The sequence below is a fragment of the Aedes aegypti genome, chromosome 2, assembly GCF_002204515.2.
Source record: "Aedes aegypti strain LVP_AGWG chromosome 2, AaegL5.0 Primary Assembly, whole genome shotgun sequence".
Classification (NCBI taxonomy): Eukaryota; Metazoa; Arthropoda; class Insecta; order Diptera; family Culicidae; genus Aedes; species Aedes aegypti.
In genome coordinates, this window is record NC_035108.1 from 336149062 (window position 1) to 336176253 (window position 27192).

A 27192-nucleotide genomic window follows, 5' to 3' on the forward strand; every position below is an offset into this window, starting at 1 on the left:
TCAGCTTACCACATTGGCATATGACCTGTCAAAGCAAGTATTTTTTGGCGAATTTGTACATTTTTTTCCGGAACATCAAATCGTGATTTGGCAACGTAGAACTCTAGCTACGGCATCTGCTTTGAGTATGAGGTTTCGTCATCCATAGCCACACATTTCAGCTTCGTTAACCACTCTCAATACTGTTTTCTTGCGCGGGATTTGGCCGCCGTGTTTTGTTGATCACGCCGGTTCGGTGCCTTCCGGACCTTGCATACACGGAGCCCAGCGCCCAGGCGGAACCAGAGCCGCGTCGTGAATGGAAAGGTTCGGATTACGCTTGAAATAATCCAACACCTTCCGGGCCTTCACAGGGTCAGCTGTCTTCGATTTTCTTCATCATCCGGCGGGATGGCTCGGTCGTCTTAGAATTCCTTAAAAGATTTTACCGCCCAAGAGACAGCTCGCAGTCGGATTTCCCATGACGGCGCGCCAAATTCTCCGGCGAACCGATTGTTATCAAATTTTTCACATGTAAACAATACACTCAAATCTAGATTTTCATCAATTTTTACTCACGGACAAAAAAGTTACACACGCATAAAAATCGTGTATTTTTTTTCGAGTACAGGCCTTACAATAAAACACAATTATATCATGTCTTGTTATCAAAACAGCCTATGATATAATGTTGTTATACAGCCATTCCATGAAAAAACCGGTCTAGTGGGTCACCGAATTCCGTGAAATTTGCTATTTTGTTCTTTATCCGAAATAAGGATACATGTGTTTTTGAGTTTTTTGATTAGTATGACCATTTCCGAAATACGGTGACCAGAAAAATCGCTACTTCGCAAAATTTTTATGTTTTTAGAAATCATAGCTTTTGAACCGCCTGACCAATTTTTAATTTTTTTTAGACGAAATGAAAGCTAATTAGCTTTTAAAGATTTTGACTTTTTAAGAAAAATATAAAATTTCACATATATTGTTTTTTTTTAACATGAAAAAAAAATAAATCAAAAACTTTTCATTTTTTCGTGCCATCTTAGACGAATAGATAGAGGAATCGCTGTAAACTTGCTAATACAGTGAAACCTCCATGAGTCGATGTTCCATGAATCGATATCGATTCATGGAACCATACTAAAAACAAATTTTAATGGGTTACTGTTAATGTCCCCTCAAACAGCTTTCCAAGGAATTTGTTTCCACGACTCGATATTTCCATGAGTTGATGGTCCCTTCGGATATCGACTCATGGAGGTATGACTGTTTGTTCTTTGCTACAAATACTTAAACAATTCATGTAGCATTTTTTTTTTAAGAAAGTTCTATCAGGATTTCATAAATGAATTTCTGGAAAAGTCTTGAGAGAAAGTCTTATTGACATTTTCAGTTAGCGTTGAGCATCCGAAGTAATCGGTCGTTCTACCGCAGATAATGAGCGGATATTTTTTCCCGATTTTCGTTCTACATCCGAGAGTGCTAGCGCTACGCCTCCCGGTGGAATAGTTTTTTTTTCTCAACCGAGTGAAGTGACAAAAACGTGAAAATATTCGCGGGTTACCACGCTCATTACACCAGGGGCGCATACGAGTGAAGAAGAGTATTCCCGGTTACGTGCGCGGGTGATGACCAAGCGTCTCCTCCCGCATAGTGCAAGTGCTGGGAGAAGGTACGAAGTAAACGATTCTACCCCATTACCCCGAATGACATTTCCCCGAATGCCATCACCCCGAATTCCATTACCCCGAATATACCATTACCCCGAATTCCATCACCCCGAATGCTATTTCCCCGAATCACAATTATCTTGACATGATGATATTGATGACATTTCTCCATGATATTGGAATTCGGGGGTAATGTCATTCGGGGTGATGGGTCGTTCGGGGTTTTGGAATTCGGAGTAATGGCGTTCGGGTTAATGGCATTCGGGGGTAATGGGATTCTGGGTAATGGGGTAGAATCGAAGTAAACTACCGTGCTTAGTGTCGAAGTGTTTGCAACAAGGCGACATCAACAGCCAATAAAGTGATAACCGAGTGGAATTGACACGTTGTATGGTAGGGTCAGGTTTCCTTTTTCCTCTTCCTTTCCCACCGTACCGGGGTAGGTAGTGGGTGACCACTACCCTTATTCTACGGTTCTGATCCCACCGGTTTGAAGAAACCTCTAGCATTGCATGGCCTCCACTAGCGGAGGCGACCCTGGAGGGTCCAACGGAAGAACGCTACCCGTGTATCTCGATGGACGTAACGAGTTTGGAGCCGTAAAGACGTTGTTAATGACAGGAAAAGATGGCAAAAACTTACCTATTGAACCATGGATCATCGGAAAGAGCCTCGAGCTCTGCGCTGGTCCGCTTGAAAGTGCGAAAAGTGAGAAACAAGTGTACACGATACGTTATCAAAACGAGGAAAGCCCGCACAAGTGGAAAAGCTGTTGAAAATGACTCAACTGATAGACGGAACGGAAGTAACAATCATACCTCTTCCAACACTTAACGTAAGCCGATGTGTTATTTCTGCATACGATCTTTGGAAAAAGAGGAGACTGAAATTGTTCGGGAAATGAGCTCGCAAGGGGTTATTGGTGCTCGTAGGATTTTGAGAAACAACAAAGAAAGAACACCAGCATTGATCCTTACGTTCAATCGAAGCGTGTATCCCGAAAATGTGAAAGTTGGAGTACTCAACTTTAAAACGCGCCCATACTACCATAATCCATTGCTCTGCTTTGGTTGCTACGAATACGGACATCCTCGCTCTTCCTGTACCAATCCAAGGCGCTGCTACAACTGCTCACAAGACCACGAGGAGAATGAAATGTGCGAAAATGCAGCGTTTTGCAGAAATTGCAAGAAAGATCATCGGCCTTCTAGCCGTCAGTGTCCTATCTACAAAATCGAGACAGATTTAATCAGAACCAAGATCGACCTCAACATTTCGAGTGCAGAAGCGAGAAAGCGTGTTGCTGCTGGAAACGGAACCTACGCACAAGTGGCAGCTCAACCACGGTTGGATCAATCGAGAATGGATGCACTTACGGCTCAAATAGCCGAAAAGAACAAAAAAATCGAGAAACTTGAGGCTGACCTTTAGCGTAATTCTCGCGAGATGCTTGCCAAGTTGAACGAAGTGTTGGAAAGAATTGAAGAGAAAGACAACGCGATCAAGGACCTGTTGATGCATTTCCAGCATCGTGATGAGAAGATCACTAAAATCGAGGCTGACAACAAAAACATGAAAAAACACATCGAGGACATGCAACACAGAACAAGGACCAACTCGCAAAGCAGTGAGCCATCTGTCACTAAATCGAAATCAAAACGACCAACATCACAGAACCCCACTGAACACCATCATCGCTCTAACATGTCGCCCCCGCCAAAAAAAGCAACCGAATTCCAACAGAAGTCCCATTATGACTAGATCAACATCAAGCCAAAACCAAAAGGACGCGGTAACTCCAACTGACATCGACTCTTTGCATGACACGAATCTTCTCAATCAAATCGATTATGAACCATCCAAAAACCAACACTAATCAAGCGTCGTTGACCCCTACAAAAGTTGCCGTACACACCAGTCAAAACATCAAAAGTTATCGCCCAAAGCACAGCACAGATAAATTCGCTCACCGGTTTGAAGAGTGGGAAAGTGCAGTACCACCCTTACTTCCTTTAGAAGCGTTGCAGACTGGGGAACTTGTCCGGGACGTTCTACCCCAACCTGTTGACAATGCACCCTACTGCACGGCCGGTTGTAGTAGTCCATCTAGAATAACAAATGCAATTGCTATCAACAACACCTCAACTGAACTTCAAGATCTCCCTACCAAGAACACTCCTAGTACATCAATTTCCTGCACCTCACAGTTCCTTACTCCCAATTCTGACCCTGCAAGTATCTGTTCAATACGTGAATCTATAAAACATACAATCGCTTCTTCGTAAACTCACCTCCCTCCGACGAATCTTTTGTGAACGAAAAATTGAAACAACCGCTACGTCGAAAATATCGTCGAGAAAACCAAAACATCCCAGAACCAAAACATGCGGCGAAACTGACAGCAATCCAAACCATCATCTTCTCGGAGAGGGGTCCGTAAACCCCAGGCAAGTCCTTGCACCGGCCCTGACCCCAGATGTTCCCATCCTGGACCGAGCCTGTGGCGGCAGCCGGTGTAGGGAACTTGTCTGAACAACAGGCAAGCATACCAAGTCTCCATCCTCAAAGATCAAATGATGCCCCAGAAATTCCCACAGAAAACAACAGTCAGCAGCCATCTTCCAGCTCTGTTTCATCGATATCCTCCGGAAATTGCACTCAAACCTTCGCTTTGCACTGGAACGTGCGAAGCGTGTGGCGAAACTATGCAGAATTTCGTAAAATTGTGGACGACAACAATCCCGTAGCGATTTGTCTTCAAGAAATGATGACGAATAGGACAAACGGCCTTCTTAACGACAACTACAGATGGATCACCCACAGCCGACCAGAGAGCATGGGGAACAGTATTTGCGGCCTCGGCATCCGAAAGGATGTTCCCCATGCATTTATCAACGTCACTTCTACTCTACATGTAGGGCAAAATGGTCCAAAATGCCACTTTAAGGATTTGTGTCGTTTTCTCCTAATGAGATCCACATTTTAACGCCATTCGAAGTCCTAACAGTAACTTTACAATATGTGCTAGCTACCATCATGAAAACATTTCCCAAATTTGAGATTTTTAACGGGTTTAAATCGTGTAGAAAAGTTGGTTGAAAAATGGGGGTGGTTCAAAATGACCAAATGGATGGGGTAGAATGCCATTTAGTATGGAGAACTACTAGTTAGCAACCATATTTCTCCATGAGTTTGCTCTGTGGTATGGAAACGCTTATTCCTTTATGAAATCATCGGAAAACCTTAATGTTTAGGCAAAAAAGGGAAAAATGTTGAATTTTAACGGAAAATTGAGGAAAAATCTATAAGTTTATGTCCAAGGGTTGTGGCGGAAACTCTTAGCTAAACATATTTTAACTTCGTTTGGCAAAGAATACAAATTGTAACGATCTAGGAATGATTTAATGACGTGGGCCATTTTACCCCATCAGTGCGTCTTGGATCATGTTCCCCTATGTATTGCTAGGATAGGTAAACCATATGACCTAACAATCATATCGATCTACGTACCACATGCCACTAGTGGCGATGAGCTATGACACAAGCTAACTGATCTCATACAATCCCTCGAACCACCATTTCTTCTTTGTGGGGACTTCAACGCGTCACACGAGGTATGGGGCAGTACTCAATACAATAATCGTGGTCGTCTCTTGTTGGAATGGGCAGTTGACAACAATTTCGTAGCTCTTAACAATGGTTCCCCTACACACTATCAAGCGTCGTCTGGATCTTTCTCGGCTATTGATATAAGCTTCTCTACAAATTATCTCGCATCCAAATTCTCATGGTATTGTGATGATGATTTACACGGCAGCGATCACTTCCCACTTTTTGTTCGTTTTAACAATCCGCTCTCAATCTTCCCCACAACAAGAAGATGGTTGTATAAAGATGCAGATTGGAAAAAAAATCGAAAAAATTGTTGCCTTAAAAATTCCACGCGACGGTAATGTCCCAACTAACAATTCAGAGCCACAAACAAGCATGCATGTTTAATTATTGTTCAATAATGGTAATGGCAGCTGAATAAAAAATTTGCTCTATAAAGAGCTGAGAAGGTGCTTTTTTAACACAAACTTAGATCAATGTTCAACGTTATGCATTAGAATGAACAAAAGTTGAATCGCCACTTATTAAACGTTTCCAAAGATTCTCATTCGGCTAGTCAAGATTGTTCTACAAATGAGCTGAACAAGACATGTTTCCCCCAATTAAAAATCCAATATTCCACTAAACAAATGTATATGTATAAAAGGATATTCAGAAGGCGAACTAACGTTTTACTTGCGTCGCACTTCAGCTATTCCCACATGTTTAACATAAGCATGAATAAGAGCTGAATAAGTATCTTATAAAATCCTAATTCAGCTTCAGTATATTATAAGAACAGTTGATCCAATAGAGGCCAAAATGACGATTAACAAACACATTGTTCAGCAATAAATAAGCCTTGTAAAAGCGATCACACTATAGCTAAATTTCATAAAATGGACAAAATATCCGAAATTCGTGTTGAGTTCCGAATGCATTTCAAAGCTCATAAATTATGCTTTCTTAAAACTTTTGAAATAGCTGTTCAGAAAATAAACATGGTCAGTCTCCAGAAATGCAGAATTATTGTGAAAAACAAAAATAAACATTTAAGCTAAGTATTCCGAGTAGGAGGAAAGTACTGACAAACAAAGCGTGATATTGACTTGATTGACATAAGAGATTAAATATCTGAAGACAATATTAAAATTTTGTTCCTGGAACTTCTAAACCTATGAAAAATTTGATGTACGCAGATCTAATGAATAGCTCGCAGCTATTGGTAAAATCTTGCTGAATCTAAATATGACATGCCAATTTTGTTCTAGTAGTTTATTTTAGATATCATTTCCAGATATTTTATATCATATATCTATCAAGTTAATATCACTTTTAGCTATCCATATTATATTTTCTATTGCTAATCTTTTTTTCGCCTGCTCGGGATGTTTTTTCGTACAAGAAAAATGGAAATTTCTTTGACAGAATTGATTAAATAAATTTCTATAGCCAGCTACATTTGAAATGACATTTCTTCACAACTGAATAAATACTGCGCTCTAAGAAAAATGATTTACTTGGACATTTCCGAAAATAAAAATCGTATCAAGGTATTCGAATATTTTTCTATTCAGGTGGGTTCTGAGGACTAACCCTTCAAATGATTCAAATATATTCATACAGAGAACTTTTACTTCAATGCATATGTAATAGGTTTATAAAAAACACAAATAAAAAAATATTCAAACTATAATTTATAAAATTATTTAAGTTAATCAATCAGTTTTGAACAAACTAAAACTTATTATGAAATTAGATTAATCATTTCAGACTGTTTTAACTTTGTGTAAATAAACATTATTTTGACCAACATCGACATAAATTTTCTCACTGTGCGCTAAAAATAGCCGACTGAACTCAGCTAGGATCAGCACTAAACAGCAGCTGAATAATATGCTTGTTCAGTTGTAGATTAGCGTACCATGTGTTGATTAGACGTTGTCGAATAGAAGCTCGAACATAGTCAATATTCAGCTATGAGAAGTTTATATATTGCACTGGACGATATAATCATCAATTCTAGGATGGCGCAGATGGCAAGGCATACCGCTGACGATAGGAAGGTCTCGAGTTCGAATCCAGTATAAGGCGATTTTTAAATAAGATTGTTATACTATCATAATAATAGTGCACACTACATTTAAAAGTGTCTAGAAAAATATTTTTTTGTTTTTATTAGTCTTTAATTATTTTTAGACCAGCCGTATAAAAGCTGAACTAAATGTAAAACGTTTTTAAAGCCGAAAAATAAAGTTGGTATTCAACGACATGCTTTAAAGTTTCTCCAAATTTGTGTGAACAATGCTTTAACAAAGGTTGGCAATGGAAATTATTAAAATGTTATAAAACATGATGCTGGATAAAACTGCCATAATGCTGTTTGTTAAATGAGTGAATGTTAGTTGGGGTAGGGCAAGTGTACCATTAGTGGTGCACCTAAGGGAAAACTGCTAAAACACGGTGTTAAGATCATGAAATATATGATTTTAACGTATCATTCGATAGATCTCAAATCCTTCTATCATTCAAATGTATAAAAATCACGATTCATTTGAAATTTCCCTGCAAAAAGCCTTGCACCAATAATAGGAACACTGTTCCTTTAGTGGAGGTATATTTTAAGGATGGTTCCTTTAGTGGCGCAAACCATTGATTTCTTATGGGACCCTCCACTATGGGTACTGATGCACCACTATAGGTGCAAAGGAGCAAAAAAATTAAGCAAAATAATTGTTTTAAATAGTTTTACGGTTAAATTTCATGAATATTATTCGATTACTTGTATCATTTTCACATCGTACATAATACAAAAATATCACATAATCATTTATTAGCGCGAAACATGCCAAAACACACTACCTCCACTATTGGAGCTACCTCCACTAAGGGAGCGTTTGCCCTATCTATCGAGAAAATTACTAACGCCATTTATGAGGCAGCTGTAGAATCAATTCCGAGAACTAAAGGTCTTCCGGCAAAGAGGAATCAAATATGGTGGAATGAGAAAATCAATCAAGTAGTGAAGGCGCGAAGAAAGGCTTTGAGGAAACTCAGAAAGCTAAAAAATGATGATCCAGATAAAGAAGAAGCGAAGCAACATTTCAATACAATTGAACATGAAGCAAGGAAGTTGATCGAAGAAGCAAAAAAGAAGTCGTGGTCTAGTTTCCAAGAAATTTTCACAGAGAAATCCAGCACCTCTCAATTGTGGCAAAGTTTCAACAAGTTATCCGGGAAACGACGAAGTTGAGCCCCAGGTCTCACCATTGATGGAGAATACAACGACGATCCATCCGTTATAGCGGATCACTTGGCGGACTTTTTCGCAGGCACTTGTTCAACGGAGCATACCCAGAAGACTTCCTTCAAAAAAAGCAAGCACGAGAAGAAGACAATCTTTCATTTTTGTCGGATAGAGTAACCCCGATTGATGAGAATTTTTCTGTTCACGAATTATTTCAAGCATTAGAGAGCGCGAATGGAACATCAGTTGGAGTCGATAACATTGGGTATCTTATGATAAAAAATCTACCATTCCACTGCAAAATGACTCTACTAAATGCCTTCAACCGCATTTGGGAAAGTGGCAATGTCCCTTCTGTTTGGAAAGAGAGTATCATAATTCCGATTCCCAAACCTGGGGAAAACACTTGTGCATCCAATAGCTTCCGACCAATATCTTTAATTAGCTGCGTTGCCAAAACAATGGAGCGAATGGTAAACAGGCTTCTTCCTTGCTCTTGACTTATCCTCTTTCTTCCCCTTTTAATGATCAACTAAAAAAGAGAAGCGATTTTACCCACACACAAACTGAGCGTACGAGCTCTGCGGGATGAAGAGTTCACACGTTTATGTTTTGTTATTTTCATTCCCACAGTGGTGAAGAGCTTGTTTTGACAACCTCAGTGCTTAAAAGAGAAGGAGATTATTTTCTCCCTTTCTCAGTTAGGGGGAGAGCATGTTTTCCCATATCTCAGTTCGGGGAAGAGCATTTTCAGACAGCTCTTCGTTGTCTCTTTGTAGCTCTTTGCCCAAAAGGGCAAAGAGGACAGCGAAATCATGCTCTTGTGTTGACGGAGAAACCAACCTCAGTTCATCCCAAAAGCAATGATGATGTGTTTGCAGAGCCTCGCAGTAAGCTAGAGCTGTCAAATGGAAGATGTGCGTTTGGATAGAGCCAACGTTTCTCTCCACTCTCTCAGCCACGGATTATTCAACCAACAGCGAATGCTGGTTCATAATTGTTGTGAGCGTACGAGGTCGCTTCATCTATCAGATGAGCAGAATAAAGCCTGATGGTAAATCGCCGACTGATGAACCATCTAGAAGTCAATGGAATACTCAACCAACAACAATACGCGTTCCGGAAATGAAAAGGAACAACACACTATTTAGCAGATCTATATGAAACTATCGCCGAGGCAGCCGAAAGAGGAGAACATTGTGAGATGGTTACCCTTGATATCAGCAAAGCTTATGATCGGGTATGGCATAGGCACATCATGGAAACCGTCATTGACTGTGATCTCGGTACGAACATGAATAAATTCATCAATAACTTCCTGCAGCAACGATCGGCGAGGGTTAGCTTTTTTGGAGTCCTCTCAAAATTGATACATCTAGAAAACGGTGTCCCACAGGGCTCCGTGCTCTCAGTGTCTCTTTTTCTTCTAGTTATGAATTCAGTCTTCAAGTTTGCCCCGAAAAATGTAAAAGTTTTTCTCTATGCCGACGATATTGTCATCATTGCATCTGGCAAACGCGTAAGCTACCTGCGACGTAGACTTCAGAAGGCTGTAGAGAGTGTAGAAAATTGGGCTTCAAGTATTGGTTTTCAATTATCACCGGTCAAATCATCCACTATGCATTGCTGCAAGCTCAAAAAGCATCGTAATTGGCACCTTGAAGGACCTAAAATTCTTCTAGATGGAAAGGAAATAGCCAAAAATAAGACAACCAGAATCCTCGAAGTCACCTTTGACAGAAAATGCAACTTCAACCAACATACTAAACATCTGAAAGAAGACTGTAGAAGCAGATTAAATCTTCTTAGAGCAATCTCTAGAAGAGCAGACCGTAAGACCCTATTGTATATAGGAAACTCCATAGTAACTTCAAAACTTTTCTACGGGTTAGAGATACTTCGCGAAGAAAACATCGAGAAACTTGCACCAATGTACAACCAAATTATTAGAATAGCTTCTGGTGCACTTCGAACTACCCCAATTCTTTCCTTAGTGGTAGAATCTGGATGTCTACCATTTGAACTCATGGCTATAATGACAATTAGCAAAAAAGCATGCGCATTGATAGAAAAATCTGATGACGATTCTAATCATATTTGGAGGAGAGCTCAAGATGCGTTTCAAAACCTAACAGGCGAAGAAATACCAAAAATATGCAAGCTCGCAACAATACACCCAAGAGCGTGGAAAAAAGCGGTCCCTTGCATCGATTGGTCCGTAAAAGCGAAGGTAAGAGCTGGACAGCCCCCTATGTTAGGACTTATTGCTTTCAGAGAGGTGACAGAAAGAAAATACCAAGGATATGCTCACTGGTACATGGACGGATCCCTCGCCGAAGGAAAAGTTGGGTACGGAATTGTAGGACCAGACACGAGATTAGAAGCCAGCCTAGCGAAACAATGTTCGGTGTTCACTGCGGAAGCTAAGGCACTATCACAAGCAACCAAACATGCCAGAAACAGATCAGTCATCTTTAGTGATTCAGCTAGTTGCCTAGCAGCATTGGAATCTGGAAAATCGAAGAACTGTTACATCCAACTTATTGAAGCTGATATTGAAGGGAAGGACATTCGTTTTTGTTGGATACCCGGACATTCAGGAATCCCAGGAAATGAAAAAGCCGACGACGCAGCACGATGTGGGAGAAACCGATCAATTTCAACTGAGGAAGTTCCTTGTCAGGATACCAGCAAATGGATACAAAAGATGATCTGGAAGGCCCACCAAAACACATGGAGTCAAAATCCCAGGACTACCTTGAAAATAGTTAAAAACGGTGTTGGAAAATTAACAGATAGAACGGACAGAAAGGAGCAAATAGTATTAACTAGATTACGATTAGGTCATTCAATTTTTAATAAGAAGCATATTTTTGAGAAAAAAGAACCTGAAGTGTGTACGTTATGTAATAGAAAAGTAACAGTACATCATGTACTTGCTGCGTGTCAGCGATACGATTCTGAAAGACAAGAGCTAGGAATAAACAACAATTTAGCTGAAATTCTTAGCAATGAAAAAGACGCAGAAGACAAGGTAATAAGATTTGTAAAAAGGATTGGATTGTTCAGTAGTATATAAGTCAAATTGTAAAACAAAATAACTTTTGATAATAAAACCCTTTTAATTAAGAGACGAATGCCCCTTCTGGGTAAAGTCTCTATAAACAAAAAAAAAATTACATTTTATTAGAGATTATTTTTGAACCTTCTGCAAATAAGTTTGGAAGCAGATATATATCTTGGGATATTTCTGAGGATCGTTGGTCAGGTTTGATGTCCAAGGAACTTGAAAATCCAATTCAAAAATAAATTCTGGAGTGATTATTGACGATGTCCCTTAAAGAATCTAAAGATTCTAGAGGTAAAGGAAGAGAAACCCTAGAAGAAATTCCTGGAAAATTCTCGGAGTCATTCCTTTTTGGGTTCCTTGACGGATTCTTCGAACTTGCGTACCAAAATTCTTTTGAGTTCCATAATAGATTTTTAGCATATTCCCCGTGAGATCTTTGACAGAAGTCTGATTTTTAGCAGAAATTTCAGAAAAAAAGTTTGTCTCCTCACAATTATGTATGAATTCTGAAGACAATCTTTCAAAAATAAAAATATAAACCTTGGATCAAATAAATCAACAAGTTTTTGGGTTGTTTTATGGCCTGTATTGATCCCAAATATTCCATCTCAATATATCAACCCCGACCAGACGGAAGAAACAAGATTATAACATAATGTGTTCCCCTGATATGATTTTTTTATATCACCAGTTGTTATAAAACATGTACCGTTAGTAGTTAAAATAACAAAAAGTCTAACAAAATTTATACCAAATTGAACTCAAATATAACAAACCCTGTTACAATTATATCAAAATTATTACAGAATGTGTTGCAAGGATGTTACAAAATAACAAAATTATTGCAAACTATGTTGCTGTTTATGACATTTGATGTTATTTGCAATAAACTTATAAATGCGATGTCAAAAATACAACAAATGTTGTTATAAATGTGTTACTAAAAATATAACAAGTTGAGAACAAAGCCATCTTGATAACAACATTTAATCTTTATAACTGCTGCTGATAGGAATGTGTTATAATTTTATTATGTGGTTCTGGTCGGGAAGTCATCGGTAATCGTTAGCTTAGGTTAGAATCAACGGCGCCGGCCACGTCTTTCATTTTCGAACCGTTCAAAGTTTGTTAATCAAGTATTTGGTGACGCGCTAAATTCTTTGTAGTGCACAAAGAAATCCATTTTCGTGATTTCAATTAAATGAAAATAGCTTCTTTAGGGGCCTTCCTTAGCCGAGAGGTTATAGTCCGCAGCTATAAAGCAAAGCCATGCTGAAGGTGTTTGGTTTCGATTCCCGGTCAGTCCAGGATCTTTTCGTGATGGAAATTTCCTTCACTTCCCTGGGCATAGAGTATAATCGTACCTGCCACACGATATACGAATGCGAAAATGGCAACTTTGGCAAAGAAAGCTCTCAGATAATAACTGTGGGAGTGCTCATAAGAACTCTAAGCTGAGAAGCAGGCTCTGTTCTAGAGAGGACGTTAACGTCATGAAGAAGAAGAAGCTTCTTTTGGAGAAACTGAAAAATTATTCTTGCTAAAGACAGAAAACTCAAGATTTTAAAAAACCTTCTCAAAATTTTGCCAAAGATCCAAAAAGGTTTGTACCCCTAAGAGTCCCTACAGGATATTAACAGAATCATGTATAGAATTGATTGAGAATGCCATCAAAATTTTGCAAGACTAACTCGCAATAGGTTATGCATACCATATTTTGGTATCATACCATTATTAGATGTTCAGATGTCAATAACTCGTTTTGGTATTGAAAAAGTATTAAAAAAAATGTTTAAAACAATTAAGAATACTTCATTTGGGTATTCGATAGCTATTTTGGACTGTTGAAGGTATTGAACTGCTATTGAAAAATTTCACTTTTATATGAAAATCCATCACGTATTATTTCGTAAGTGCTATATCAACATTTCCTCACACTATCCCAAGTTACGGTAAAGATGAGCGTGGCCGGGAATAGCAATATTCATAATTTTGGTACTCTTGTTTAAGATTGGATCAAGGAATACTCCCCATCCTTGTTCTTGAAAGCAGTCTGAATGAGATTATCAAAAAGAAATATGAATGTTACTAATATCCAATCTACGAAGTATACCGTAACTACGCTAACGCTAAAATCCATCACGTATTATTTAGGTACCGTAATTTCGGGTGAAATTGATCATTTTTCACGGTTTTTTTAGTCTGTTTTCTATAATGTTAACAATGCCAAACAACTAAATGCAGGAAAACAAGTACGAATGTGAGCCTCATCGACTCATGTAGCGAAATTTTCTAACAAATGTCATTTTAGTGTTAACAAATATCTCTAAAATAAAAAATCAGGGGATCTCATTTAGGGGTGAAATTGATCACTCGTCAATGCCATTATTGTTAGATTTCAAAACAACACTACGTGATAAATTTGAGCTCTCTGAATCCGAATATGCTTGTCAAATTCTTAACAATGCAATATTTATATAAATAACGAACAGTTAAATTTCAACAATTACGCGGAAATCGCCTAAATGCTTGCAATTTCCTTAGGAATTCAATGATATCTAACAGAAATTCAATTAATTCAACCGTATGAGCTAATTGGTACGAGTTTTGGTAATGAAATCTGGTTTAGGGATATATCTCAAGCATCCTCAAAAACTTTCAGGTTTATACCATGCTCAAATCCTTGCTTAGAAATAGAAGTTTATAGGTGTTTGTCAATACTGCACCGTGCATGATTTTGAAATTATACATTATTTTCATAATAATATACATACTTTAACGCAAAAAAAACTTCACAACACACAATTCGACAATGGTTACGACAAACAACGTTCATTTATTGCAGCTTACATTGTATATTTGTGCTCCATTACGAATAAATAAAATCGTGTGATACGATGATCAATTTCACCCTTCTGATCAATTACACCCGATTTTACGGTATTAAAAAACCTGATCTAATTATCAGCTTGGTATTTGTAGAATATGCAGAAGGTATTACTTGAGGTATTTTACCTCTTATGCAGGGCTCACTTATACCTCATTCAGGTTGTAAGTATCGGATATTATCTAGAATAGAATAACTTAGTTTGGAATTCAGTAGTTATTTTCTTCTGCTCGGATAGGATCAGATGAGAATTGTTTACCAGGATTTTAAATCAATCTCAGGTTTCTCTTGGTATTTTTCCTGAAATATGTGATTGCTCTGCCCAAAATTTGGTGAAAATTATGTCCCAGATTCTATATTAATCCAGTTAAGGATTCGGTTGAAGTTTCTGTAAGAATAGAATCCTCCTCCAGGTTCCCATAAAATTCATTTCAATGGGTGGTATGAATAAAAAGCTCATTGCTTTACTATATGTAGCATCTACTCGAAAACAAAATCCACAGAGTTCACTAGACTTTTGGTATGAATAAACAACTTTTCAAACATGTAGTACGAATGAATTCCATCGATAAATATGGAATTCCAAGTACTCCTGTGATATTCTCGTTATTTTGGTAGGATCTCTTGAATTCTTGAATCAGAGATTGGAGGAATTTTTAGAACTCTGGAATCTCGAGGAATATTTTTTGTTAACTCTATTGAAAGTTTTTATGAGACCTGTTCCAGCTAAATTTATTATGAAAGTGTATTTCAATCGATTCGAGTAATCGAGAAAGCTTGCTATCAATTCGATTTGGTGGAATTTCTGAAATCCAGTAATGTTGAAATTTTTGTGGAAATTGTAGTGCATCCAGTAGTAATTGATTAAATTCAATGACGATCCCCCTTAAACTCTATGGCTCCCATCAAACTTCTGTAAATATTTACCGACATTCAAAAAGTTTATACTAGAATTAAAAATTACCTCTGAAATCCTACAGTATACCAAAGATAAACGCCACAATTTGCAGGAATCCTTCCTCGTAGGAATTTCAGGATCCCAAAGGAAATCAGAGAATCTGGGATGTCATAATTCTCACGGTATATTCAGATTAACTCTATGAATTCCTACCACCGACATTATTCATCGTTGTTGCCAAAATTCACACGAAAATTTCAAATTCCTACGGTAATCGTACCGGAATCTCAGATAATCGGTCGCCTCAGCAATAAGTAAATACACCATGAACTACCATAATGTTTACGCATAAACATGATCTAGTTCACGGTGTATTTTTGCTTGTTGACGAGTTCACGTCTGCTGTTCACGGGTACGAGAACCAATGGACCAATGCACGAGTTCATTAATTTGATGTTTGAGCGGTGCCATATTCACTCGTTGCCATGACCTCATAAATAACTCGACACCGCTCAAACGTCAAATAGTGAACTCGTGCATCGGTTCATTTTTTTTCTGTAAAACATAGTTGCCATGATTTGTGCATGATATCTTTAGCGCCAGATGCAGCAATGATGCCTGTTCAGAATATAAATGAGCACTGTTGAAGAAGTTCCGATTGGTTATAAAAAAATAACTCATTACTGAGACGTCCGATTTGAATTCGGTCTTCGGCAAAGTTGTAGTTGTCTTATGTCTATCTAACAGTAGTTTATTTATCAGCGTTGCTCTAACCGTCAAAAGCACGTGGGCAAATATTATGACCGATTGAATGAGTTGCTTGCTTTTCCCATTGTTATTCCCATACAAACTTTGAAGGGCTTGAGCAATCTCAATTTTCATCCAAATGATCTCAAACTTTGGGAGGACACTCAGAATTTAATCTGGAATTGAATGGTCGGTGTAGAGCAAACACGATTTTTTGAACCACCTGCATACGTTGCCCTGACGAAATTTCCATCGACCACATTCTTAACAATCATTTCAAATTGAATATGCTACAAATTTCACAGGCAATGAAGGAAATGGAAATAACATTTAGCACTTTATTTGAAACTGGTTCTAAGAAATACATAGTGGGACAGATATGCGTAGAAATTTAGTAGCGAGACAGAGTGTTCGAACAAAGTATATTTTTTTAAATTTTTTCTCAATAATATAGGTTAAAATAGACTTTTTGGCTACAGAAACCAAAAAATTTTAAAAAGTAACATGGGACAATTATGCGTATAACGGCAGTGTAGTCTTATTTTGCATGCTTGCTGGATAAGATCACAAAACAGATATTAATAAATCATGCTTTAAATTTCATGGAAACATCAATAAAACCAGTGTTTTATGCAAATTTAGCAACCTGTAGCTAACAATTGTGACTTGCAGGGACATTTCTGAAAACAGCATCAGATTCAACGACCCCAAATATACTAGAGACACATAATTTAATCTATGAGACACGCGAAAATGTCATTTTTGTTACGCTGTGTTATTGTTCTAATGATTAAACTTACAGATTTCCACTTGCTTACATCTTTCTTCAATCCAGTTTGTGATATCAAACAACATAGCATAGCATAGCATAGACTGACTGTACATGTAAATGGTTGCTACTCCGTGATTGATCGGAACTGGTAAGAATTGCACTACGATTCAAATGAATAAGGGATGGGAGTTTCCGCTTAATCTCGGAGTGCAATTTTAGCAGATCTAATATTATTGATCAATAACGACGCCGGCCAAGTCCTTACAGTCAGTTGGGATGGGGAAGGAATGTTAGGGTGTAATGATTGTTGCTTCTAGAGACCGAGAATACCTCTGCATCTCCACAATCACTACGGGAAGGGTTTTTATTAGTGGAGAAGGAAAAGATCTGGTAGTCACCTTTGGTCGGTGATGCGATCCATGGATAAGGAGGAAAAATACGACTTATACTTAAAGCTAGTTGTTTTTATTTTTGTCTCGAAAGTTTTTGGTAGAAGATTTAAAATAAACGTCAACATCTATAATGTCGAACCATTCAAAAGAAGTTTTTATTAATGGTGAAAAGAGAAAAATATATGCATATATTTTAAATTATATAAAACAGGAATAATGCCGACATTTGTAGTGACGAATCATACATAGTTTGTTTGCAAATTACATAAAAGTATTGCTGTGCATTTATGTCTCAAAAAGAAAAGTGTTTGGTAGATGTTTTAAAAAATACGTCAAATTCATAATGTCGAACAATTCAAAAACATTTTTTTAAGTAATGTCAAAAATTGTATAAGTATATTAGAATTGTACAAAATAGGCATTAATGCCGACACTTGTAGTGACGAATCACACAAAGTTTGATTGAATATTACATAAAAAAAAACATATGTTATCATAAGCATGAAACGAGCTCACCAGTTGGTAATCCTCGACTGAACACGAATATCTTTTCGCACTCACATAGCGCGAACAGCAAAACTTCTCGGAGCCCCGAAAACGAACCGTCTTGCTTGGGCTTTCCGAAGCACTGCCCAGCAAAACACGCGAAACGAAAACCAAACTCCGGCGTCCCGAAAACGAAGCATCTTGCTTGGGCCCTCCAAAATACTCACTTCAATCCATTTTGTGATATCAAACAACCATAGATAAATAAAGATGAAATAAAACAACCACCGCCACGGACAGTGACGACGTTTTTTTGTTACTCTCGACTGTCATAATTGGACTCCATTTATTTCCTTCAAGCTTCCCATTTCCATTTTCACCCAAATGTTTCACTAAGTCCTCCCCCTAGATCTTAACCAGCTCATTTCAGGTCCAAAATCCGGCTCCATTTCCTTTCGTGGATCATTGGTTGTATGTGACGATGATTTAATCTTTTCCTTCTTTTCCGTTCCCATTAATATTCTTCTTTACGATTTTGCTTCTTTGCTCTCAGTATATTTTGTTTGTTTTCATTTGTTTGTGTTTTGTGGTATTTGTGATGTGATGTTCTGTGTGTTAATGCATTTGTTCGTGTCAATATGTGTTTGTGTTTGATAGATGTGTTGTGTGCAAGTGTATTGGATCGCTATCTCAGGCAAAAAGGTATTTCACAACATTTTACACATTATCGGGATATACAACAATAACTCTGCCCCGCAAATCGGATTTCTTATCTGCCTCCCCATATTGGTAATCGCTCCGCTTTTTTTCAATAATTTTCTCCATTTTGTTAAGCTACATCATAAGAATTATTATTTTTTTGTTCAAATCAGATTAAAGAGAATCACATGTACGTGTTAATTGTTTTCAATGCAGTTTATGACTCATAATCCATTGGGGATTTCTTTATTTGCTGCTAATTTATTATGATGGGTTCACTTTTGTATAATTTGTATAATGATGCCAATACACAACAGAGGACAGATTAGATTTTTTTTGTTTCATTTTACATATTTTGCTGCACACCCTTCAGTGTTGCCAGTGCTGCCCGCAATTCTGTGACGAGATTAAGTTCAAAGTTTGATATTTATTTTTTTAGTGTCTTGCCTCTTCTCCGGTGCTAATTTAGGGTTGGTTTTCCTTGCTGACATGCTGGCGAAATTTCTGCTCTAAATCTTCAGTGGGTGGCTTCTTGTTTGTAATAGATTTTTTTTTGGAATAGAAACATTGTAAACTTTATGAAAGAGAGCGGTATTTGTGTGATCAATATTAATGTTTGTGATTTTTTCCTACACGAATGCAGTTCGTTCGATTCCGTTTTGCCTTTGGTTCATATCGTTAGTCCTTTGTTGCGTTGCCATTGTTTCGTTTTATTGTATCAGAGATAAGCTGAGAGGAATAGAGTGGGGACTGATGTGTGGTGGAACTGGTATGCCAAGATAAATGAAAATGTCAAATATTTCTCTCTTCGTGTTCTTTATTCTTTGTTCGAATGGTAAAGGGGTTTTCTCTGTGTGTGGATCATAATTTGAATAGTACATAAAATTTCATACTTAGTCCATTAGTAACAAGCACATTTCGCACATTTATCCTCACGGGACTGGCTGATATACACTTTACTTCATGGCCGGTTCTGCGCTTCGTCTGCTGCTCTTGGTTGTCTGATAAGATTAGTTTATTTTATTTTGTGTGGACATTTATACACAAGAATATATGAATATTTATCTTTGCTTGTTTTCTCCACATAATATATAGAGTGTCTATAAATTTCCGACCATTGCCCTATGCGGTTAGGTTTTGGTTATATTTTCTGGTTAAAATTTTGTTCAACACCTTCAATGTTTCACTTCTCACAGCAATAGCACACTCTGACAGTTGCGTTGACAGGGTTGCCAGTTAGGCGGTTGCCATTTGACAGCTGACCGTTGCGCCGGAACCTCCCAACGCTACCGCAGGGTGGCATATATTACTAAACAACAAATATTCACCGTCAACTGATTGTGATTTTAATAAGATACTTTTGATTAAACAATGATTAATGTATAAGAATAAGCCCCATTGTGTGATTTGTGTTATTAGGATAACTTTGTATATAATCGTTTTCTTTGTTTTATTTATGTATATTACTCTCTGTATTGTATATATATATATATATATAATACATCTAGTAGGAATAGGGAATTAAAAAGTTTTACACCTCGATTGGTTTTAAAACATGTGACACAGAATATTTTGTAAGGTATCTTCCTTATAATTTGAGAGGAAAGGTAAGTTCCGGTTAGTGAAAGTTCCGAAAAATCAAATGTCAGTATTTCCATTTTGTCGAATTCAAATCAATAGTTGCACTGTCCAGGACAGCAGGACAATAGTCTAGTAGCAAAAATCAAACAGGTGTACAAAAAGTAGACATTTGTCAGTCTCTGCATAACTCGTTTGACAGTTTAAATGTGTAAATAAATAGTTGCCTCGATTGGATGTTTTCATTCTTTTCTTTGTATTTAAAGTTATTTTTAATCTTCTTGTTGCGCCTGCTGTGATCGGTTCCTGACAACGAGTGCGAGACAAATTTCATCGCTCTTGCGAGGAGGAGATGGATTGTTATTAAGCATTCGGTATGGCCCCCGAAAACAAATAATGTAAACAAACGATGGAATGTTAGGGCGTAAAATTTGTCTCCACCCGTGTGCCGAACCATTGAATTACTCTTTGAAAGGGAAAATAGCTAAAAAGTTCTGCTCCTGTCAATTAACCTAAACTGGCTGGATAGTTTAGGGTACATTGACAGGAATGTATGAGCCAATATATATTTGTGTTATGTTTGCGTGCATGTTTACATCATACTTTGTTTAATATTCAATATTCATTAATATATTAATACATCTTGCTGTTGGAGACGTGCGAAAATGTACCATTAGCTGTAAATTTACGTGTCTTACAACTCTAATATATTTCTGCTTTTTTATGTTTAATATTTGCGAAATGCGTGAAGAGCCATTTCTTTTACCGTTAAAAGCTACTTAAGGTTATCATCGTTCATCCTTTTCATCGAACAATCGCTTGATTCTTTATATTTGCCTACATTTCTTAAACTTTCTGCCGTGACAAGTACTGAAAAATAAGTGTGAAGTCTTCTCTTTTCCTTGCGCGTCGTCAAATCCAATACGGAATCAAAAAATATACATTTTGTCAAATTTGTCCAACGTCTTCGTTTTGTGTACATAGTTCGCAAAACGTCAAAAGCGCCCTTCCTCCTCACTCTCTTTCTTTCCCCTAATCTAATAGCTGCTCTGTCATTAGTTCCTCTAATCTGCCACCGGATGGCGCTCTTCTATTGTGAATGTCATGGCCTACTACGCAGGTATGTGGATGATGTGTACTGGTTGCGTCTGATCTGTTTCGTCCAAGCGTGATAGTTTACAAACTATGGATATCTACCGCCCTTCCGCCTCCCCTTCCCGTCAAAATATATACTTTTCAATTCGGTTATCTTCATTGCTAACGTCATTTTAAAAATTCATCTTTGTCATAAAAAATTTCTCTTTAGAGGTACATATGTGAACTTGGTATGTGGTTAGATGTCAATGTTTGCGCTATTTGTTGTTTCATATGTATGAGTTTTGTGTTTTGTAGTAGGTTGCGTTACTATGTTGGTTGTCTCGTATGACAGTTTATAGAACTAATCAAATGATGATATCTTACTTTGTATCTCTTTGTCTATGCATATTTGTGTACACACACTCTTGTTTTAGGATTTCATTGTTTGCTTCTTTTTTTTCTCTTTTCCAGGATGGTAACTTCCGGATCTCACGTGTCAAACCGTCCGCGGGCGCTGGCTGGCGGCGGATGTTAAAATCGGTACGGCTGACGACGGCCTACTTTGATCTTCGTGAATTGTTGGTTTGTCAATTGTTTTCTTAAATGTTTCCCAATAGATGCTTGAAAAAACTTTGAATACCAGGCGGCGGGCTTTTCCCGGAAACTGAGCGGGGAAAAGCCCGCCACCCTCAAATTTGTTGGTTTGGATGTGTTGTCAATTCTTTTTCCTCTAGTACTAGTCAGCAAAATTGACAGATAATAATTATGTTTTATGCATTTTTGTTCCATTACTCTTATAAGGATCGATTAAATAACGGTTATGTCTTATAGTTTGGTTTGGTTTTCATCTTGTGTCATTCAAAATTCCCTAAGACGTTTGCATTGGTTTTCCAGTATCGTGTGATTCAGGTTCCGTCAACTGAAATATTCGTATAATCTCAACTCAAATTTCAAAGTTTGTAACTATCTTGAAAATCTTCAAACAAAAAATTAAAAACTAACAATTTTTCAACAGCAACTCAACCAACAAATCGTTCAGAACAAACCAAAGGATACTTTTTTTCACTTTGAGCAACGAGTTTTTGGGGGGCAAAAACCGAACCTCAAACAACAGAAAGCTTTTCTACAGACTATTCACATTTCATCCTAAGAAAAATCTAGAAAATCTCAAACAAAATTAACTTAACTTTATCTACTTCTCCGCCTGCGGTTTGCTATCCTTTTTCTTGGCGTCGTTGTCTTCCTGGTCCTTACCGTTTGCCGGGGCCGTCGATTCCTTGCCTTCCGCTATGGTCGTCGAGGTCGTCGTTGGATCGTTGGGTCGCTTCTCGCCGCTGCCGGCGTTGGAATTCTGCGGTAAGGCCTTCAGTATTGCGTGCACTTCCTCGGCGACGGCCATCAACACGAACTCGAACTGCTGCCGGGTGGCTACCAGGCCAGCTCGCTGGTCACGTAGGTGCTCCAGCGTGGCTGCTATGTCGATCTCGCGAGCGCCCTTGTTCATGCGGCCCAAGACCAGATCCAGCAGGATGTACGCTCCTGTTCGGCCGGAGCCATTACTGAAAGGAAAGGATTTAAAACGTATTTTATTGTAAATTGTTACCAATATTTATTTATTTTATTTATTTTCATATTTTCAGTATTTCATGTATTGTATTCAAATTTGAGATATCTATTAGAGATGGTCGGGTTTCACATTTTTCAAACCCGAAACCCGACCCGAACCCGAACCCGACGGGTTCGGGTTTGAAAATTTAAAAACTTTCGGGTTCGGGTTCGGGTCGGGTTTGCAAGCTACAAAATTATCGGGTACGGGTCGGGTTCGAGCTTGGTTTTAGTCGGGTTTGAGTCGGGTTTGGTGAGCATTGTGAATAAAGTAACAACCTGAAACCATCCCTATGCATCAGAACCGATAAATTTTTCATCTTTTCGAACTCGGGTTTTTCTTTAAAAACTATTTAGGGTTTTGGGTCGGGTTCGGGTTTGTACAGCGAAAATTTTTCGGGTTCGGGTCGGGTTCGGGTCGGGTCCGGGTTTGCAGAAATAAAATAAGTCGGGTACGGGTCGGGTTCGGGTTTGAAAAATGTGAAACCCGACCATCTCTAATATCTATCATCCAAAACATTTATGAAAATTGGGCTTATTCTACGAGTGGCGTGAAATGAAAATTGTCGGTCTCGTCTAGAGAGGTGACAATACTCGACTCGAGTGAAGTGGCTCTGCATTGGTTTACTCTCAAAATTTTATATTAAAAGCTATCAGAAGCCATGCAACCCACTAGGTCCGTCCCACTCGGGCTCAGATAGGGTACCACTTCTAGTACTGCATTTGGTCCCTCGGTAGTGCAAAAGGTACCCAAGTTTGACAGATCGCTGTACACTTTGAACGGCTCTCTAGATTACCTTATGAGCCATAAAATTATGGGCAACTGCAAGGGACATGGGGGTCTTTAATTTGTCTTTGGGCGCACGGCTGAACAAAACCCCAAAAACTCATGTTCTCAAAATCACGTGTTAATGTTTTGTATGGACTTCTATATCGCGCAGTTCCCACCTTACTGGACCCCGCACTTCATAAGTGCGAGCGGGTTCGTAAGTGCGGAAACGTCAAACGTATTGTTTTCGCCGTTGGCGGACAAGAAAAGGCAGTGAATGGGTTTCACGCCAATGAAAATTGTTTACGTTTTAACAAAATCATGTGCTTTCAGCAGGATTGCTTCTTTGCTAACGTAAGAACAACACGACATTCACGAAACGCGAAGATCCCACTACAATGCGCCCTATTTCTTCTAACGTCCGAACTCCCACGGAAAAAATGGCAGCTTGGCTCGTGAAGGAAATGCAGAAATACCCTGTGAAGCATGGAAAAGGCGTGAAAAATTCAGTCGATTTGGTGGAGAAACTAGAAGGGTTCAAGATAAGAAGAGGTGAGATTCTGGTTTCGTTTGATGTTGCAGCGCTATTTCCAAGCGTACCTGTCACGAAGCCCTGCATAGCCTCCGTCGTCATTTGGAACGCTGTCGAGCTCCACCGAACCACATTGACGCGTATCTTTCGATTGCTCAGGTGTGTATGAACCAGAACTATTTCACATTTAAAGGGGAGACTTATAGGCAAACGTTTGGGTTGAGCATGGGCAGCAAGCTTTCACCTTTGCTAGCAGACGTCTTCATGAGTGACTTCGAGGTCGACGCCCAGAAGGAAAAATTGTTTCCAAGCGTCTGATGGCGCTATGTAGACGACATGCTTGCTCCTATGAAAGAGCGATATTTGGAGCAGACATTGACCATGTTAAATTCCAAACACAACACAATAAATTTCACAGTTGAAAAAGAAGTCGAGGGAAATCTACTGTTTTCTTGATCTGATGATCAGCAGAAAAGAAGATTGCACATTGAAATTTGGCATTTATCGCAAACCCATTTCCACTGATCGCTGTTTTACCTCCGATTTCAACCACTTCGGTGCGCAAAAGCAAGCTGCATTTCACTCCACGGCACATCGTCTCCACAACATACCTATGGAACAAGACAAATTTAACAAAGAAGAACACCAAATCCACGTGGCCGCCGAAATAAACGTATATGACCGAGCATTTGTGAACAAAATTCTTCAAAACAAAATTCTACAGAAACGCAAAAGACACAGACGAAACATAACAACACTACGATCGGATGATGATACTGTAAGGAGGATCAGTTTGCCTTTCTTCCCGAAAATAACAAACCCTATCAGAAGCACTCTCCATCGACAAGGCCTACAAGTGGTACACAAGAGCGATAAGACCCTACGTGACCTTCTGTGCAACCTTAAAGACAAGGTTCCACTGGACGAGCAATCTGGAATTTACCGGATCCCTTGTTAGGATTACCCAGCAGACTACATAGGCCCAACCCGCCGAAAAGTTAAAGTTAGATTAAAAGAACACAAAAATGCAGTACCGGCTAATCAGTGAATCTAGTGTAGCAGCCCATGCGATAACTTCCAAGATTGGGAAAGTGCGAAACTTATAAAAACCGTAATAAAAACTTCGCACTTGAACGCATGGGAGTCTATGTTCATCAGCAACGACGAATGACCCTGATGAATGAAGTTGATCCTCCCATATCGTCGTTTCTGTTCAGTTTGGTAGATACGACGATCCAGTAACATTTCTCTTCGGACGCGTACGAACAACGTAGGGTGATGGGCTAGTATCCATCGTATTAAGCGTTGATTAGTGAGAACTGCAATTTTCCCTGTATTGCAGTGAATGATGCTGATACAAACCGATGCCAAACAATTCTTTCTCAAAACGGCTTTAGCATTGTACAATAACATTTTGATAAATCTTGATCTCTTTTTGGAAATAATGCAAAGAAAATGCATCTTACTGTATTCTCAATCCGTCGTATCGTTTTCAACTCCGTCGCAATCAGTTTCCAGATTCGTCTCACAACTTACGGCTCACTTTGATGTATTGAGTGATTAAAACACAATACATCAACGCTATAATCAGGGATTGAATCCTGAGAAAGTTGAGAGAATCTCTCACGTATCGCTCTCTGTAACTATCATAACATGCTGCACATTATGAGAGACTGTTTATCGTTTACTGCTACAACTTTGATCAGATTGGGGGGATAGTAGTGCATGATAAAAACCCTCTAAACATGCTCCAAGCCTGGGGGCACTATTGCTGTCGGAAGTTCGTGGATTGTTTATCGTGCCAGTAAAGAAAAACACCTATCCCCAACGGTAAATAAGCGAGAAAAATGGATTTTATCATCGCTCTCTCTTTGGGGCTCTCGCTCGCTGCTTCCATTTATCAGACTTGTTACACCTTGCGATACAATGACGATCGTGGACTGCAACAGATTTGATGTTTTTCTTTGCTTGCTTTGATCGTGCTTCATACTCAAATGAGAGCGAATTCTGCAATGCCTGGCTATAATAAAATGTTTTACTAGAAAATATAGATCTCCGGGCATCTTCCTCGATTCCTTAAGCATGATGGAATATACTAATTTTCTTTAAAATAATTGTTGCTCATCAAAATTCAGCCCAAACATATGAACAGAATTACTTTTGACCGTACAATTCTGGAATTTCTCACAGTACAGCGAAAACAACACAATCAAAGGAACCGTATTTTTACGTCGAGCGTCGCGCACACATTGATGCGCACAAGCTTTTTTTTCTCAGTACGACGGATTGAACTTTGTTTACATTTTGAATTATACGCGGCGGTTGAGAAAATTTCGTAAAATTTGGGGATTTATTGAAGTTTTACGGCGTGTGATTGGAATGAAATCCTTCAGTGAATAAGTACGAAAGTTTTTCATAGTGAAAATAAGTGCCCGGCGGTGTAAGTCACACAGGGGGCGGGAAGATACTTGTGTTGGAAAGTGGTGTGACTGATGTCGATCGCTAAGCATTTCTCTCAAATCGTGTTCGTCCATGCGATTTTGGTGAAAAAGTGTAAAGTGGATAATTGAACTGAAGTTATTTATCGAAATACAGTAGTGTCATTGCATTTTTGGTGTACAGGTGGACGAATCAAAAAAGCTTTCACAAAATTACATATGGAAAATGAATCTATGTTGCAGGTAAGTTGAAATATCCGCCGTAGTGGAACATTTTAAGTTTGATACGACGAATAGTAGCTCTTACGACGAAGTAGAACGAAACCCTACGAGAAGCAGTCAGTCGGACATTGTCCCGTAGATGGGCTACATCGTGCCCGAAACCGGTCGACAGAAAGGTAATTTTTTAAACTTTCTTGACGTTTGTAGGAACTATAAGTGTTATGTCTTGTCTCGCGTCGCATTTCGTGAATACAGTGTGCTTGTTTGACAAATTGAGACATGAATTTGCGAAAAAATACTTGTGTATTGTATGGTTATTATATAGTATGTGGATATAAAAAGCCTTTAGACACTTTTCTAAGTTCCGTAAATCCATCTACTCATTGGTTCCGTTTTAAAAATATCCATATTGCATGGGTTTCAAGTGATTTTCACAAACCGGAAGCCGCCATCTTGGATTCCAAAATTCCGTCATCTACTCATCGGTCCCGTTCCAAAAATACCCAAGTTTCAAGTGACTTTCACAA

General features: G+C 38.5%; 1 protein-coding gene across 5 annotated transcripts in view; it reads right to left on the reverse strand.

Annotated features, from left to right (window-relative positions):
• Positions 1–18588: 18588 nt before the first annotated feature.
• The window catches only part of LOC5566917 (receptor-type tyrosine-protein phosphatase-like N), a 131752-nt gene continuing 123148 nt past the window's right edge, over positions 18589–27192 (reverse strand). For all 5 annotated transcript variants that reach the window (XM_021846029.1, XM_001651281.2, XM_021846030.1 and 2 more), the window contains one exon: positions 18589–22658. In XM_021846029.1, coding sequence (XP_021701721.1) covers positions 22292–22658 — 367 coding nt within the window. In that variant the 3' untranslated portion in view covers positions 18589–22291. The remainder of the gene's footprint in view (positions 22659–27192) is intronic.